The sequence below is a fragment of the Rhinopithecus roxellana genome, chromosome 9, assembly GCF_007565055.1.
Source record: "Rhinopithecus roxellana isolate Shanxi Qingling chromosome 9, ASM756505v1, whole genome shotgun sequence".
Classification (NCBI taxonomy): domain Eukaryota; kingdom Metazoa; phylum Chordata; class Mammalia; order Primates; family Cercopithecidae; genus Rhinopithecus; species Rhinopithecus roxellana.
The window spans coordinates 141302496-141321493 of NC_044557.1; the positions used below are offsets into that span (position 1 = coordinate 141302496).

Genomic DNA, 18998 nt, shown 5'->3' on the forward strand with positions numbered 1-18998 from the left:
AATTAGTTGTTTATTCTGGTCTTCTCTCTCTGGCTTGTTTTGGCTTTATTTAATATATTTGCTTAAAGACTCTTTACTGTTAGGTTGCTGCCTCCTTTTTAATTCTCAGTGGCACTTTAAACCCAGATTTGGCTCTAGTAAATAGTTGGAGCACTGCCCATCTCTAATGGGGGAGCTCCCAAAGGGGATATCCCAACAGTGTGGGAAGGTTGGCAAAGGGTTCCTGCCCAGGGGATCTGTGAAACATATCTCCTACAACATGGAGCTGCTGAATTGGCAGTCTGTTTTGGTGTTTTCTTTGGCTCCAGACAGAGCAGTTTTCAGGGTTGAGGATGGTAGTCTTGCCTCTCCCCTTTGTCTCTGACTGTCCTCAGGAAAATTTCTCCCTTCAGTCCTATGATGCTTCCTGTGAGTTGAGGCAGGGATGAGTCTCCTGCCAGGAAACCAAAATGGTGGGAAAGCTGATTGTCCACCTCGGTCTTACTTTTTCCAGTGTAGAAACTGCGAGTTGAGGGGAAATTTTTCGCTTGCTTGGTGCTGGGAAGATTATGGGGAGAGTCATCACAGATATGGAAGTCCAGTTCTCTTACCATCTGCTCAGAGTTTTTTCACTTCTCTGTGGCCCTGAGAAGTGACTGATCCTCATATTTGAGTTCTGGGATGCTGGTGTTAATCTTAGTGTTACATATTTGTTGTTTTCCGTGACATTAAGTGAAGCCGGCTTGCTTCTGTGACACCATTTTGGAAATTGAAATCTCTTGCATATTAAGATCTATTTGTTTCCATTTGGGGGACTATCAAAGAAATGAGGATGCCAGTTAATCTATATTCTTATTAACAAAGTTATATATTATTACAGCTTTATTTAGTCCTAACAAATTCAGAGCCACTGAGGTAAAACCGTAGTAATTCTCTTCTCGCAGAGGAACTAGAAAATGAAATTATTAATTTATAGGTCATTTACATTTTCTCTTGTGGTGTGATTAAAATATTACTTTAAAATATATGTGTGTGTGTATTTACATTGTAAATAGTACCACTGTCAGCATAAAGATACGGTTTTAAGAATGTTTATCAAAGCATGGTTTATAAGAGTAAAAACTGCAAACAAGCTAAATATCTAATAGTAGAAAATAGCTTAAATAATAGTATAACTATATACTAGAAAATTATTCGGCCATTAAAAATGATATTGTAGGCCAGGTGCAATGGCTCATGCCTGTAATCCTAGCACTTTGGGAGGCTGAGGTGGGTGGATCACGAGGTCAAGAGATCGAGACCATCCTGGCCAACATGGTGAAACCTCGTCTCGACTAAAAATACAAAAATTAGCTGGGTGTGGTGGCTCGCACCTGTAGTCCCAGCTACTCGGGAGACTGAGGCAGGAAAATCGCTTGAACCTGGGAGGCAGAGGTTGCAGTGAGCCGAGATCTCGCCATTGCACTGCAGCCTGATGACTGGGTGAAACCCCGTCTCAAAAAAAAAAGAAAGAAAAGATATTGTAAAATAACATTTACTGATTTGGAAAGATAATCACAATTGAGTGAGAAAAGAGTAACTTATAAAATTGATGGACCGTGTAATTATGTTTTTATTTTAAATAAGGCTATGAATGTACAAAGAAGTTTAGAAGATTATACAGCAATATGTTAACAGTGGTTTTTTGGTGATAACTTTAATGAGAATGAATGTTTTGGAATAAGGTTTTAAAAAGTTATTAAAGTAGCAACATATTCAAAATCACATTTGTGATGACTATTCAGGGAATTATTCCTGTTTTAATTAAGTAAAACAATTACATATCTGTTGTTTTATCTAATGCAGCTAATCAAAATGCGTTTCTAGATTGCTGTGATTAACTTGTTTTGGAATTTGATGGTTCAACTCTCATTATAAGTATCATCTTCTGTTATTTGTGATACCTAGTTTGTGAAGAAAACTCAAAAAAATTTTAGTAACTGTCAACATAACTGGAGAAAATGAATTGGAAATTTTTAACCAATTATTTAAGTAGAAATTATTTAAATCAAATTTATTTTAATATGTTTTCAGTGAAAATTTTCTGTAAAAATCTAAACGGTGTCTAAAAAACTGAGGAGTTAAAACTTCATTGGAGGCCGGGCGCGGTGGCTCACGCCTGTAATCCCAGCACTTTGGGAGGCCGAGGCGGGCAGATCACAAGGTCAGGAGATCGAGACCATGGTGAAACCCCGTTTCTACTAAAAATACAAAAAAAAAAAATTAGCCGGGCGCGGTGGCGGGCGCCTGTAGTCCCAGCTACTCAGGAGGCTGAGGCAGGAGAATGGCGTGAACCCAGGAGGCGGAGCTTGCAGTGAGCCGAGATCTCGCCACTGCACTCCAGTCTGGGCGACAGAGCAAGACTGCGTCTCAAAAAAAAAAAAAAAAAAAAAAACTTCATTGGAAGGCCAAGGCAGGCAGATGACCTGAAGTCAGGAGTTTGAGACCTCGAACTCCATGCCTAGCCAGCATGGCAAAACCCCTTGTCTAAAAAAAAAAAAAATATATATATATATATATATATGTAAATAACTGGGCGTGGTGGCATGCACCTGTAGTCCCAGCTACTCACGACGCTGAGGCAAGAGAATTGCTTGAACCCAGGAGGCAGAGATTACAGTGAGCGAAGATCATGCCACCACACTCCAGCCTGGGCGACAGAGCAAGACTCCGTGTCAAAAACAAACAAAAAACTTTAACACTGTAAATCTAGAGAGGGACCAACTTGCATGTTCTAAATGCCTGTTTAATAATAGCTAATGTTTATTTAACACTTATTTGCCCGGTACTGTGTTGGGGGATTTACATGCATTATTTTGCATAATCTAACAAATCTTTTAGGTAGACAGATTTTTTTTTAACATCTCCCTTTCCCATTTGAGAGAAAAGGCTTAACTTACCCTTGATGGTAAATAAATGGCAAAGACACGATTGGAACCCAGGAAGCCTGATTTGAGAGGCAATGCACTTAATCACTAAGATGCTTTACTTGGCTTTGAACTGGTGGATGCTTTTGTGACCACTGTTTATTTCCTTGAGCAATGACCTCTTCAGGTTCTAAAATAATGTAGAGGAATAAAAAACTTAGCCCATTCTATTGATTATGTGGTTTTCATACAAGGGAGGAGGTTTTTCAGTCCAAACCTAATTCCCAAAGAAAAGCTTCCAGAAAAATTGTTCATGTCCTAATACTAAGTATCCACTTGAGTCTTTTCTTAATTGTTTCTTCTAAATGATAACTCCATTCCTTAGGATATCAGAGAGGAAAGCTTATCTACATCTACAGTTTTTCTGTAGCTCCATCGCAACATTTTTGAATCTTTGAAGCTATCTTAAGATTTACATATCCTAGAGGCTGGGTTTTTATCAAAGGACCAAAAACGGAGGGAAATAGAGGTTTTATAAAGTTGTTAGAGGAAGCATCCAAAAGAACAAAAAGCAAATCGTTTTTCATATGCTAGGCCTTTGAAGGGTATTCATGCTTGAAGAAGTTTCATGTCCATTTCAATATTAAGCTTCCTTTGCAACCTCACCTCATTGATAATACTTAGCATTTTCCCCCTTGGAAATATCATGAATATTGGTTAGAATTTCAAGTGAGCCCCCAAAAGACTTGCTTAATGTATTATAGTTGTAATAATGTATGCCTGCAAATAACAATAAAACAAAATTATGAATGTAGAATGTTAAAGTATCAGGGACTTACAAGCCAAGAATTATATTAGCTGCCAATACCAAAGACCCAAGAATGGTGGCTAAGACAAGATAAAAGTTTATTTTTCTCACACATAAAAGAAATTCAGAGTTTGACAATTTCATATTCATCAAGGACCCAAGCTACTTCTTTCTTTCTGTCTAACTTTCCTTAGTGCGTGGCTTCAATTCTCAGGGTCACTCATGGTACAGAATGGCTATTAGAAGTCTAGTTACTAGATCCAAGGAGGAAGTAGAAGGAAGACAGGAAGGGCAAAAAGGGCTCATATCAATTGTCTTTTATTTTGTTCCCTTTAAGGTATTTTCCTATAATTTCTCCCTGCAAGTTTCCTGTACATTCTTTTGGCTGGGATTTAAGTCCATAGCAACAACTAACTATAAGAACTAACTAGAACATTGCTACCCAGAATAAAATCAGGCTTCTCTACTTAGAAAAAAGGGGATATTTGTTTTTGGAAAGCAGCCAGCATCCTCTGTCATAAGATTGTAGGACGCATCTCATCTAGACTTTTAAGTTCAAGCTGTTAAGACCCACACTTCCCCAGCTGCCGATGTTGCTGGATGGTGGCAGTTAAAACCCAGATGGCTTCCTGACCTGTAATAACCAGAGAGCACACAATTGCTTCTGCTAATGGTAAATTGGATAGAGTGATAATAAATGAGTCTAGCATTAATGAAGAGTTTTTTCTTTCCTCTTTACCTCATCATCCTCCTCCCCCTGGATAGTTCAGAATATTACTGTGTGCTTAGTTGATGGGCCTTTCTAACTATGATCATTTTCCTTCCCCTCAAGATACAAGTTATGCTGGCTATCCAGATTCTGTGATTAAAAATAAAGGTAGTTTTAGTAGATACTAGCACTTAACATTCGTTTTTAACAATAATAGTTTCATGACTTTGGGTAAATTTTTTTTAATTTTCTCCTGCAGTATAGCTGAAATACAGAAAGATGTGGAATACAGATTGCCATTCACCATAAACAACCTGACAATTAACATTAATATGTGAGTAGAATTGTATCCTACTTTTTCATGTAAAAGGACTTAACAGTTTTTTATTGTTTTGTTTCTTAATTATTATAAATAAGTTTTTAAGGTGAACTTATTTCAAGTAACTATAATTTATAAAATAGTGCACAATTCAGTGAAATAAAAATATTTGAAAGCTATCACTATAAGTTATAGTGCTATAAGAAAGAAACTAGAAAAGAGGAAATGCAACAGAAATGTGCAATACTAATTCTTAGTACTGTAATTGCTTGTATTGATTAGCACTAAAATCTTAGCTGGAGGTATGCTGAAAAATGATAATAAAAAACAAAGGGATTATATATATAAAGCCATTAGAGATAGATTCATCTTTAAGTCAGAAACAAGTTAAAATATTCCAAATTTTAGCAACAGATACCTACATCAACCAGAAAGTTCAAAGCTAGATTTGATTTGCTGATGATTTTTAAGAAAAAGAAAAAAAGTTAAAAATATGAGGTTTTTACTTAAGTTACAAAAGTTGGACAGAGTGATTGCTGAAGTAGCAATTTAGCCTTAAACGCAGCTATGAGGCGCTGTAGTATGAAAAGATTGTGATTACCTCAGGTTGCATTAAGTGGCTGCTGCTAGATCAAGTGTTTGAGCCACATAAGAAGGCACCTAACTTGAAGACAGGGGCCTTATCTTACTCACCTTTACATTCTCCTTAGCTCACATAGTGCCTGTATGTAGGAGGCCTTATTAAATACTAATTGAATAAGTGAATTAAAGCATGAGTATATAACTGCTACATTAACTTGATATATATGAGCTTCTTTTTTATGAGACAGAGTCTCCCTCTGTCACCCAGACTGGAGCTCAGTGGCAGAATCTTGGCTCACTGCAACCTCTGCCTCCCGGATTCAAGCGATTCTCCTGCTTCAGCCTCTGGAGAAGCTGGGATTGCAGGCATGTGCCATTACGCCCGGCTAATTTTTGAATTTTTAGTAGACGAGGTTTCACCATATTGGTCAGGCTGGTCTTGAACTCCTGACCTCGTGATCTGCCCGCCTCGGCTTCCCAAAGTACTGGGATTACAAGCGTATGTGAGCTTTTCGAATCCTCACAGCAGCCATGCAAATTAGGGCAAATTACAGAAGCATGGTTAGGAAGTAGCATAGTCAAGATACAAACTGGACTCCAAAGGTCATTTAGTGCCTTTTTTACCAAACTAGTTTTAAAATCTTCAGCTTTGTAAAAGAAGTAGTTTTATCTCTCATCAAATGCCCAGATAGAGTTAAGCAGGAGAGGCGAACAAGGACCCAGTTTTCTTTTCAAAAGTACCACCAACAAATAGTTTTCTGAACCAACAAGGGAACAAAGAGGCAATTCAAAGTAAAATATTCTTGAGTTTTAGAGATTTGGAAACAGGGTTTCATGTCTAGTAAACTCTCCTTTTTAAGATTTCACTCAATATTCTTGGTTTTGTGGGTAGTTCAAAAAAGGTTAAATTTTTTGCTTTTTTTTTTTGTATTGAAAATTTACTGTTCTTTGCTTGAAACCACGTGATTGACCTCTAACTTGGGAGAGATGTATCATTTGGGGCATTTAGAAGGGAGCCTTATAGAATCAAGTCTTGATGACAGCTACAACGTTTCAATCTTCCTACTTTCCATTTTAACCTCTTACTCTTTAGAAATACAGTAAATAGTGAAATAATGCTTCCTTAGTTTTTTAAAGATGGGGTCTCACTGTGTTGCCCAGGCTGGACTTGAACACCTGTGCTCAAGTGGCTTTCCTGCCTCAGCCTCCCAAGTAGCTGGGACTACTGGCATGCACCACCACGCCCAGACGTGACAGCATTCTCAAAGTAGAAAAACCACAGAAAATTGTACGGCTAGAACCTGTGGTCCAATAAATAGCCAGACAGGTCTAGTATGGTTCACCTGATAAAAATGCCTTATCTAATTTTTACCTAAGATTTTGTGTAGCTTGGTATATTGTGTTTGAAAGCAACTAACTGGCATGATATGAAGAATATTCTATAATTCATGTCCATATTTCACATGAAGATTTTACTGTGTTGAATGACTAGTCTTGTTACCAAATTTTATTCTTATATATATTTTCAGACAACACCATAAAAGAGCACTTATTACTAAATAACCCATATCGAAGTGTGAAAATTTAATTTACTTTTAAATAGCTTTGTTTTAAGATTTTGACTTTATAATATACCTTTGTTATCTTTGTTTTTGTTTTTCATCTACTCTGTCAGATTGCTTCCTCCACAATTTCCTCAGGAAAAACCAGTGATCAGTGTTTATCCACCGATACGACATCACTTAATGGATAAACAAGGAGTGTATGTTACCTCTCCATTAGTAAACAATGTATGTATATGGAATAATTTATTTCAGGGTAATATAATAGGTATATTACTTTTCTACTAAATATTTTAGAAATCTGAAATGCATTTAAAGTTTGACTGTGTCATGAGTAATTTTTTTAAAAGTTGAATATTTAAGGCATACCTTAAAGTTCTTACAATATGATATGGTTGATTGTGAAAGATTGTAACTTACATATACTCTATTATTTACCTGTGAACCCTCAAATTATTGTAAATAGTCAAATAAGGAAATATTTTGGCTCCATTTTTGATTCAGTGGACTTTTAACCTGTTTACTAATTACCAGATATTTATGTTATCGATTCTATTAGAAAATGTTATAACTTGTGAATTGCTAATATCCTTTTTCATTTAATTCTTGACCTGCAAAAGTAAGTTAATATTTAGAGTGACATTATCCTAAGGAGTCTTTATAATCTTTTTCTGAAAGTGATTTTAAGCATCATGTATTGTTATTTTCAGTTTACCATGCACTCAGATCTTGGAAAAATTATTCAAAGTCTGTTGGATGAGTTTTGGAAGAACCCTCCAGTTTTAGCTCCTACTTCAACAGCATTTCCTTAGTAAGTATATTTCTAATAAATCAAGAAGTCTGCATGTATTTTAACTTATTAAAGTAATCAAAATATAATTTAAAAATTCAAATGATGTTAAAAATCAGTCCTCTGATTTCTACATCCCTGCAAATACATTCACACTTTCAGAGGCAACTGTTTTACTCTTTTAGCTGTTTCTTCTAATGTTTACCTACATCTTTCTGAATAATGTGTGCATACTTCTATCTCTTGATTCTTTCATTTTAAATATTCTATTGGCCTCCTATTGTAATAGATGAAGATTTCAGCTGTTTTTCACCGAACTTCCTTTCTCCTCATTGTCTCAGTGAAATTATATCATGATTTTTAATGTAATTCCATATTTGGTATATTTGTTATTGTGACTCTAAATACTATCCATTCCTGAGCCAAGTATGTTACCATGTGTACATTTCCCTTATGGTGTAATTTTTTGCCTTTTTTCTGGAATTAATAATTACCTACATTTTGTATTTGGTTTGGTTTTGTTTTAGATCATCTTCATTTTCCACATCATCTTAAATTTTAAGATCTTACTAAATTTCCACAGAGCTTTTAGCAACTCTGAAAAATATGCTTTAAACGTTTTTTTCACATCATCAAGCCAGTAAGGTAATATCTAGGTCATTTTTTTCTTCACATTCAGTGCTCCACTTCTTCCCTCATTCTGAGTTACTCTCTCTGACATTTGCGTAACTCTCAGCAAGGAATTTCCTTTGTTGTCATCCTGGGATTTTCCCTTTCTTGTATTGGATTCTCCATTTCTTAGATATTGTTTTTCCCTTTCTCAGGCCATTTCCTAGTTTCTTGATTTACTGCCTTCCAGTAGTTTCCTGAATAAAGTCATGTTCTCATACTGAGGATTCTGTTTTAGTCTTGTTCTTGCATTGCTATAAAGGAATATCTGAGACTGGGTAATACATAAAGAAAAGAGGTTTAATTGGCTCAGGGTTCTGCAGGCTATACAGGAAGCATGGCATTGTCATCTGCTTGGCATATGAGGAGCTTTTACTCCTGGTTGAAGGTAAAGCAGGTAGAGGCACATTACATGATGAGAGCAAGAGCGAGGAGGGGGTAGGTACCATACCCTTTTAAACAGTCAGATCTCGTGAGAACTCACTATGGCAAGGACAGCACCAAGAGCATGGCATTAAACTATTCATGAGAAATACACCCGCATGATCCTGTCACCTCCCAGCAGGCCCCACCTCCAACATTGGGGATTACAATTCAGTATGAGATTTAGAGGGGACAACATCCAAACTGTATCAGATGAATAACAGATTACCCTAAGAACTTGTGGTTGAAATAATGACATTTATGTTTTTTTAAGAATCTACCATTTGGTTAGGGACCAGCAGCAATTGCTTATTTTTGCTCCACTTTTTGCATTAGCTGGTGTCGTCTGGCGGTTAATGTTGGCTTAATGCTTAGACTTTAGTGCTGATACATCTATATGTGGCGTCTCCATGTGACCTGCGCTTCCTCATTGCGTGGCAGGGGTGAGTTCTGAGGGTCAGGATCCCAAGAGAGAGAGTATTCCAGCCAAATGGAAGCTGTATTATCTTTTTTGGTTTATTCCTGAATGTTATTCAGCATCATTTCTGCTGCGTTTTGTAAAGTTAGTCACCTAGACCTGCCCAGATTGAAAGGGGAGGGAAAGTAGACTTCAGCTCTCAATGGGGTAGCAAAGTTCAAGAAGTGCATATGGGACTGGAAATCTGGTTGTGGCCATTTTGGAAAATAAAATCTGTCACATTCTTCCTCCTAGCCATAATAATTCACCTCTTTCCTATATGTGAATAGGCACTCTCCTCTTTCCCCCAAGAACCTGCAGAGTTCATCATATTACAGAATCAGGCTTTTGTTCTTTCATCTAAGATTCAAGTACAGATGAGGTTTCTCACTTGTGTTCCTGAAGAACAATTCCTCTTGTTCTGAAGACAAGGGAATTAAAGAGACAAGGTAGCTGCCCCTCACACACCCGTTTTACAATGGTAGAACAAGCCTCAGGTAACCACTATAGATTCCAAAAGAGAGAAAGTAGGAAGCACACAGGAGCCACTGGTTTGTAGCAGTACTGAAATCCAACTGGGCACATTTTTTTGTTAAGACTTAGTTCATGGAAATGATTCTTCACAGAGTACTTCTTGGTTCTTGGTTCTGCCATCTGTGTCATTCTTCCTTTCTGTAAAATGTAGCCCTTGTTTCCAAGTACATAGTTTTTTTCAGCCTGCTTCCTGCCTGTAGAAATTAAGGGTCTGATAGCCTCTTTTTCATTTGGTACTCCCTCTGTCCCTTTTAGACCCAAGATGACACAATCCTTTAAAATCCTTATGATTTTCTTATGAATCCATTTTTCATTCATTTCATTAAACACAAGCAACACCTACTAAGCTCTGCCAAATATGCTATTGGGCTTCCAGTGAGGCTGCTGAGAGACAGTGTCTTTAAGATTCTTTGAAGCCCTAAATGGCTGTTTTTCTTACTCGACAGTTCTCTGAGGCACTGCCTTGGCTCTTTCAGAGGTGTTAACAAAGGATCTTCTAGCCCATGCTGGGTTTGAACTTTGCTTTACAGATGTTTCTTAATTTGAGAATCTAAGGGAAGCTAGCAATGAGAGAGAACTTTATTTTCAAATCCAGGAAATCTCATCTTTCATATTTCACAGTTCTTTACTTTCTCTCTCTCTTCTCACATTTTATACTACAGTCAGCTAGAAATCAGTGGGCACTTTCAGCACAGCCTGGAAATCTCCTTAGCTGGATCATCCATTTCACTAGGTACATTTTCTGTTTTCCATATTATTGCAGGCAGCAGTATTGGTAAACTTTCCACTAATATAAAGTTCTCCTTGCAATGACCATCTGCTCAAAGGCCCACCAGGCTCCTCCTAACAGCCTCTTTGAGGCCCATTAGTCCTTCATAATCTTCTGAGGGACCTTCCAGCCTGGACCTCTGCTTAGTCTGAAAGTTCCTCCCACATTTTAGATTTTTGTTGTTGTTGTTGTCATAGCAGCATTCCACTTCCAGGTACCTCAGCTCTCTCCCTTCATCTTTGTCTTCCTGTTATCTATGTTCTAGAGTCCTCAGTCCTTATTTTCAGATAAAAAGTATATTCAAAAACCATGCTTCCTATCTTCTATAGTGATAGGGTTGGATATAAACTCATTCACCTTATTTGAAAATACAAACCAACAAGTTTACTTGTTTTCGTTTCAGATAAGTTCCAGGATATAGTACACATTATTAAAAATCAAGTTTGATGCATTTCTTATTTTGTGGGTTGTACCTGCTACTGAGTTCAAAATAAAGCAGATTGGTTCAGAATTGATTTAAATTCACGGATATTACAAATACTCTCTCATGTTGGTTATATTGTTGTTAAATAGCTTGTTATATTCACATACATATCACTAATTTCTTCAGATAAAAGTAATTTTAAGATAAAAATGAGCCATCTTTTGAAATGAACAAGTTGATTAGAAGACTTAATTTTTTGTATGGGTCATACATTCACCTGGCTCAAAAAGTATAAAGGAGTATAGAGTGAAAATCTCTGTGCCACTTCTTTTTCCCTTGCAGCTCAGTATTTTTCCTCATTAACATCTAAAGTTACTTGTTTGGGTTTGTGTATATATAATTCCTGAGCTGCTGTATTCATCTACAAGAAAACATATGTAGTATTGTATTTTCCCCCTTTTCTGTATGAATGGTAGCATATTATGCCCTTGTCTTTTTTTTTTTTTTTTTTGCAGGGGCACGGGTCACTAAATGATATGGCTTTGGAAAGTTTTTCATGTTAGTCCTAAGGCACTACTTCATCATTATTCCTTATGGCCACAAAGTATTTGTTTTATGGATGTATTATAATTTCTTTAGCAAGTCTTTGACAGATATTTTCATTTTTTCTAATCTTCCCTAAAAAACCCATCCATCTTCATTGCTGTCAGTGCTGTTCCAGTAAATAATCTTTAATATAATATTTTGCCTAAATGTGAGCTTATTTGTTGGGTAAATTCTAGAAGTGTAATGCACATTTGTAGTTTTGACAAATACTGCAAACTTGCCCTCCAGAGTAGTTGTACCAGTTTCTGTTCCTATACAATCCCTATTTCCTGATACCCTTTGCCAAAATAGTATGTTATCAAATGGATCTTTGCCAATTGATAGGCAGAAAACAATACATTAGTATAATTTTAGTTCTGTTTATCTTACTAGTAATAGCTAAACTGAACATTTTTTCCTGTACATTAGAAATTTTTTCTTTTACTTTTCTATAATCTGTATATACTATCCTAGTCTCCATTTTGCTCTTGGGTTTTTTGTCTTTTTATCAATTTGCAGGAATTCTTTATGTATTAGAGAAATTATACCTCTCTCTGTGATAGAAGTTTTCCCCCAAATTTGCTATTTCTTTTATAAAGGAGTTTGTCATGTACATTTTTTTCGGTGTTGTCAAATGTATTATTTTCTCTTTCTTTCTTTTTTTTTTTTTTTTGCGACAGAGTCTTGCTGTGTTGCCAGGCTGGAGTGCAGTGACACAACCTCAGCTCACTGCACCCCCTTTCTCCCAGGTTTAAGCGATTCTCCTGCCTTAGCCTCCCGAGTCGCTGGGACTACAGGCACTTGCCACCATGCCAAGCTAATTTTTGTATTTTTAGTAGAGACAGAGTTTCACCATGTTGGCCAGGATTCTCAATCTCTTGACCTCATGATCCACCCACCTCAGCCTCCCAAAGTGTTGGGATTACAGGCGTGAGCCACCGCGCCCGGCTAGATTTATCATTATTTATGTAATGGCTTCTGAATTTAGGTTCACAGAAAGTCCTTTCCTGCCTCAAGGTTATAATTTTTTGATGATGCCTTCTAGTTCTTCTGAGGTTCTTAAAAAAAAACTTAAACTTGGATCCATTAGATTGTTATACTATTGTAAAAATGAGGATCTGACTCCAACCTCTTTTTTCCAGATGTCTCAATACTACTTTTTGACTGTTCTATTTTTCATTTATTTGAGATTCTATCTTTATTATATCCCAATTCCTATAGGTGTTTGAGCTTTTTCTGGATTTTATATCTGGTTCTATTGATCTACCTGTCCATTCAGTAGTAGTATGCTTTAAATTTTGTCGTGTTATTAGGGTTTTATAATTTGTTTTGCTTTATTACAGGGCTAATATTTCTGTACCTTCCTTTTTGAGGCTTTTTTCTTTCTACTCTGGCTTATTTTTCCATATATACTTTAGTGTCATTTATGTACATTTCAAAAAAAAAAAATGTTTTCTTCCCACAAAATTTCCAACTCAGGTTATGTCATTAAATGAAGTAAGAGTACTCTCATAAAAAATTATACATTTTGAAACATGTTTCAATATAAAGGGAAACATTTTAGTAGTTAGTATTATATTAATATTTAAAATATAACTGTAAGTCCCTTATCCTTTACACTAGAGTGCCTGATCCATATAAACTCACTGTATTATTCATATATTGTATTTAGATGATTTTCAGTCTGCATCTAGGTCTGAATTACTCTAATGCTTTTATGATCTGGTTCTCTCTAAACTTTGCTAAGGGGAAAAATATTTTAAATGTAAAATATTTGTCATCTTGCAAAAATAAACATTGACTACATTGTTCTATGATTGAATCCCAAGTACATAATGCTATGTAACTCTAATATATATACATGGTTCTATATGCATCTGTTTTTAATATTTCAACATTTTAGAAGCTCATCTGCATACTTAATTTTACTTTAAAATGTTCTAGAAAAGCAGTCTTGACTTTCAGTCAGATTTTGACAAATACAGAGAAAGCTGTTAGCCTCTACTTGAATAAATGTCCTGGATTAAATATTGCTCTCCATTCCCTCTATGGAGATACTGATTGATACCATTGGAATACTGAAAACTCAAAAATGGCCTGTTTATCCATTTCTACTCTCACAAGTTGAATTGCTTGCTTTCTAAAGCATTCATCATCTTTTTTGTAGAAACCACAATTCTACAATTCTTTTTTTTGGAAGGGGGTCATATTTTATCACTTTATATATATATCACTTTATTAAATATTATATAATATTTAATTCCATTATATAATTTAATAAATATCACCTGCCATCATAAGAGTTCATCTGTAGAGTGCTTGACCTTTGTTATTTAGAGCAATTTAGAAATAATTTGACATGTTGTATCCATAAAATCTAATGATCTTCTCTTTTTCTCTTCAGTCTATACAGTAACCCAAGTGGGATGCCTCCTTATGCTTCTCAGGGTTTTCCATTTCTTCCTCCATATCCTCCACAAGAAGCAAACAGGAGCATCACTTCTTTATCTGTTGCTGACACTGTTTCTTCTTCAACAACAAGTTACGCCACAGCCAAACCTGCCGCTCCTTCATTTGGTGTCCTTTCAAATCTGCCGTTACCCATTCCCACAATGGGTGCTTCAGTACCGGTTGGTATCGTCAGTTATCTATATTTTGTGCCACTGAAACATTCATTCAGTCAACACACATTTATTACATGCCTCCATGTGCCAGACAATAAGTTACACAAAATATGAAAACATTAAATCACGTTTTTCAATTCAAGTAACAGAGAGGTAACCAACAAATAATAATTTTAAGTGTGGAGCTTGTAATTCTAGTGTAGTAGAAGACACAGCTAGAGTTTTGGTAGAGACACAGTTAGGGGAATGGTCAGTGCTTCTAGGGACCAAGGTAGAACTGGTAGGTTACCTTTACAAAAAATGTGACTCTGTTTTTTTTTCACCACTTTCTTAGTGCCTCAGACGTACTGATAAATATAGTGGGTACTCAGTAAAAATGAGGCAGCTAAACAAATGCATGCATTTATTATGCTTGAGGCCAGATTTTGAAAGATCATTATTAATTTGCCAGAATAACAAGGGGATACATAAGGCATTCTTTGAGAGGCCATAACATTGTCAAAGGCATTGAGGTATAAAGCAGATGGCATTTTTGTGAAGCTGCCTATAGTAGATCTCTCTGGCTGCCATATAGGGTGTGGGCAAAGGCAGAAGAATGATCATGTGGGAGCAGCAGGTGTCACATTATGATGGGTCTGCTAACGTATGCTGAGGGCTTCAAGTGTTCCATTGGCTTAAAAACTGGTATGTTCTTAAGCTGGTAACTGTTGCCATGTGGAGTGTTACTGAGGAAGAGACTAATACTTTGGGCATAAAACATTTAAAGGGGTATAAAGCCTTTTAATTACAACCCTCAGTGAATATCACCCATAGCATTACTCAAGTATAAAACCATACTATATCCAACATTACTGATTTCAGAGTTTATAATCGTTTAGAATACATAGACCCAAGTGGACTTGGTTTTTCCAAAACCTTTCATTTATTGTGTTAATGAATGTTATGAACAAATTACAATTAGTAGTATGACCCTTTTCAAGGGTCCTCAAGGATAAAAAGTCATATATATTCAAACATGGCTCAATTGCTCACCTACCCTACCATCTCATCTGACTGAGGCACGTAACTATTCAGACTGTTGCCAAATTACTGCTTTTCTATATTTAATGCCTTTCACTGGAGAGAAATACTCATATATACCAGTGAAATCTACATCCATATACTTAGACAAGAAAGAGAACTACCAGTTCTCTACCTAACACAGGTACTCATATGGCCCTCAACAACAAAACAAAAAGTAATCCTATGTACACTACACTGAAAAAAAGATAGACTGCAGGAAGAAGGGCAGACTAAGGCAGTGTGAGATGTGAAAATGAAAATATGATAATGCAAACAGTTATGGGATATAGTACATTAAAGACTACATTTATTAGTAATTGAGAGCAGTCAAAAAATGGCTGAATTTTAATATCATTTAAAACTTTTCTTTAGACAAGTCAAAATGGTTTTGGTTACAAGATGCCAGATGTCCCTGATGCATTTCCAGAACTCTCAGAACTAAGGTAAACCTGGAGAGTAAAGTTGATGACATTGTCTGTTTTATTTGTAAGCATACACCAGATCATTATTTCATATCCATATTAAATTAAATTTTAAAATCTTCACTATTCCTATACAGTATTGTAGTTGTCTTAGTGGGAAAGTTTTAAAAATCAGTTTTAGGTGCTATAGGTTGTATTTATTGAGTGACTAGTACATACTCCGGGATTTTTATAGGATTTTTATAATGATGTAATAGTTACCAAGATAATAAGATCCTTTCTCTCATGTGGCCTGCATTCTTTGAAAAGTATTTTTGAATACATTGTTCCTGACAGTTTCAAAATATATCTTGGCCTATTTTAGATCTTCCATTGTTCCTTTAGTAGATAAACTTTACATATAGAGAAATAAAGTTATAAAGTATTAGATGTTTTTACAGCCAAACTTTTTTTCAATTGAGGTGCCATTTTTCATGGAACTTTGCTTCTCCAAAATGCTTCATGAAGAAAATGGTTTTTGGCCATTCAGTCTTGGGAAGCATTGCACCCTTTATACCCCCATTGAGAGTTCATGATACTCATAAGGCTCTTATTAATAAGACTACTGAATGCAGTTAAACTTTTTTTTTTCTTTTTTTGCAGTTCTTTTTTTCTTTAGGATATATCTCATCAAAGGTGTACAGCCAGTACTCATGAGAAATCCTATAGTTTAAAAAGAGTTTAAATTTATTTGCACCAATGTTTTACAGTCATTTTAAGGCAATAGTGATTTATTATCTTCTGTTATAATAAATTAATGAATATTTGCAATATACTGCATGCATGTTAAAGGTTGATATGCATTGTAATGCTCACAATAATAGTTCTCATTTATTAAAGTTATCTTTTTTGCTTTAAATTTTTTTAAAATAATTGTTATGAAAACATCAAAAATACAAAAAAGGTGAAGAAACTAGTATAATGAGCCACCACGTATCCATCATGTGGCAACAATAGCTATGAACCCTTTTGCTCACTGTGCTTCATGCCTCCTTCTATCCAGCTTTCTTGGAGGGCTATATAGGTATGAGTCACCGTTATTTAAAGCAAATCCCAGATAATACATCCTTTTTACCCACCAATTCTTCAGTAAATTTTTCTGCCAGGTAAGGATTTTCTTTCCTTTTTTTCAACCATAACCCCAGTCACCATCATCATCATACCTAACACAGTGGTAATTCTTTAATATTACCTTCTTTCTCCAGTGTCTTAGTAATTAATCTTTTTGTTGGTAGTTTGTTTGAATCAGGATTCAAAACAAGTTCCACCTATTGCATTTGGATAGTGGATCTCTTAAGTTCCTTTTAATAATGAACCATTTCTCCCCAACTTTTCTCTTTTATACACACACACACACACTTTGACATGTACATATTTGTATTTACATATGCTCATATACATGTACACAAATATGGGAATAAATACATGTCCATGTACATACATGCATACATATATATTAAACATAGTGTGTGTTTATTAAGTTGGCTATTTGTCCTATGAAATCTTCCATATCCTGTTTTTTCCTTGTTCCCTCCTTGTGGTACCATTGAAGGGCGTTTCTCTGTTTCCCATAGTTTATGCTGCTGGTGGCTAGAAGTAGACAAGGTTCAATTCTTTTGCCAATACTTATGTCATAATTAGTGCATGCTTCCTATTACATGCCACGAGGCAGCAGTGAGGTCTGGTTGCCCTTTTTTTAGTGACATTAAGATTATATCAGGTTAAAGCACCTGAAATCATTGACCATCATTAATTCAGCAAGGGTCGTAAATATGATTTAATGATTTTATCATTACCACCAGAATTTATTAACCAGAATTACTCTATGAAGAACCTGACTTAATCAATTACATATTTAGTTATACTAAAATACGCTTCATAGAGGACCAAGAAAAATGCTTAATTTTTCCCCTTATAGTATCAGCTTTCACAATAATGAGTTGATGCGCTATCCATCTCCAAAAATTGCTCTAATGGGTGAGAAACTCAAGTTGCCTTCTGTATCATTTCTGGCAAAGTTGAAGATGCAGTGGGCTCATCATGAACATTTCTTCTCCCAGACCTAGAGTCAGCCATTTCTCTGAAGGGCCCTTGTTCTTTTCCAAAATAACAATACCAGTATTGTTACTAAGATTATTGAATGCAGGTTACATTTTTGTTTTTGTTTTTTACAGTTCTGTCGTCTTTAGGATTATGACATGCCAGAAATACTGTTTTTTTTTTTGTTTGTTTGTTTGTTTGTTTTAATTTCTTCAAATAATTTTTCTCTGGGTGTTGATATAACTTAGAATATACAGGTTTACTTATTTTCAAAGCAGTCCATTTTCTCGGAATTTTAAAGACTGCTTTTTCTTTTCTTCTTTATTTTTAAATTATCCAACGTTTTTATATGGCTCCATAGTCAAAACTAAGATACGTTCAGAAAAGTTTTTGCTTCCATCCATATCCACTCCACCTAGTTCTTTCACCCTACAGATACCCATTTTTGTTTTTGGTTTAGCCCTCCATTATTTCTTTTCTTTAAGTATTTTATGAATATCTGTATACACATATACATAAACACACATAAACGTATCTATAACTCTTACTGTGATAGCCACACATCTGTAAGCTAAATAGGCAGAGAGGTTAAAATGGAGTTGTGACTGCTCATGCACCCTATCTTACTGGTCCTACAGTAACTGACATGCACTAGCAGAGACTATGTATCTTGTAGAGTCTTGGGAGATTTTACTGACTACATTTTGGCCAACACATCCTTGGAATCATGCACTGACCTGGTCTAAAGCTGACTAGATAGAATAGTTTCCCATAAAAGTTTTTCACAAGCCAAAATGTTACAGTAACTACTCTGGCCTCTTTTCAGTTCTGTTTCTCTCTCGTCAATACATACAATGAAATGACTAGGAAGAAATTCTTCTAATGCTAGCTTCTCTGTGAACTTTTACTCGTCTGAATTTACTATAGTACTAGTATGTTCAACATTATGTTTGGAAGAAATAAATAGCTTAAATTTTATATATCAGTCAGTCTGGTTCCTATCAGGGAAATTTAAGAAATAAGTGATATTCTCAAGCAATTAAGTTAAACAGAATTAAGAACAAGAAAAAAATACTGAACTATATTACTGCTGTCCCATTTTAAGAAACCTAAGCTGAATAAGCTCTTAGTTTCATACATTTTTCTTAAACTGAGTTAAGTTGATTTTATTTTTAATTTCAGGTCACTGGATAACTGTGAACACTTCCCCACAGTTGTGATTTTTAAAGAGAGGAGATATATCAACATATCCATTGGACCAGAATTTATTTTTACAGATTCTGTCGAGAATATAT

At 35.5% G+C, this 18998-nt stretch overlaps 1 protein-coding gene across 5 annotated transcripts in view; it reads left to right on the forward strand.

The window, feature by feature from the left end:
• VPS37A (VPS37A subunit of ESCRT-I) overlaps positions 1 to 18998 on the forward strand; it is an 85356-nt gene that overhangs the window by 14571 nt on the left and 51787 nt on the right. For 4 of the 5 annotated variants that reach the window (XR_004059217.1, XR_004059216.1, XM_030937282.1 and 1 more), the window contains exons 2-6: positions 4662 to 4736; positions 6979 to 7093; positions 7576 to 7676; positions 13921 to 14146; positions 15575 to 15645. Coding sequence is in view for 3 of the 5 variants with exons in the window: in XM_030937282.1 (XP_030793142.1) it covers positions 4662 to 4736; positions 6979 to 7093; positions 7576 to 7676; positions 13921 to 14146; positions 15575 to 15645 (588 nt within the window). In the remaining 2 variants the exon portion in view is untranslated. Of the gene's footprint in view, positions 1 to 4525; positions 4571 to 4661; positions 4737 to 6978; positions 7094 to 7575; positions 7677 to 13920; positions 14147 to 15574; positions 15646 to 18998 lie in introns of all 5 variants that reach the window. The other variant, XM_030937283.1, reaches the window with a different exon arrangement.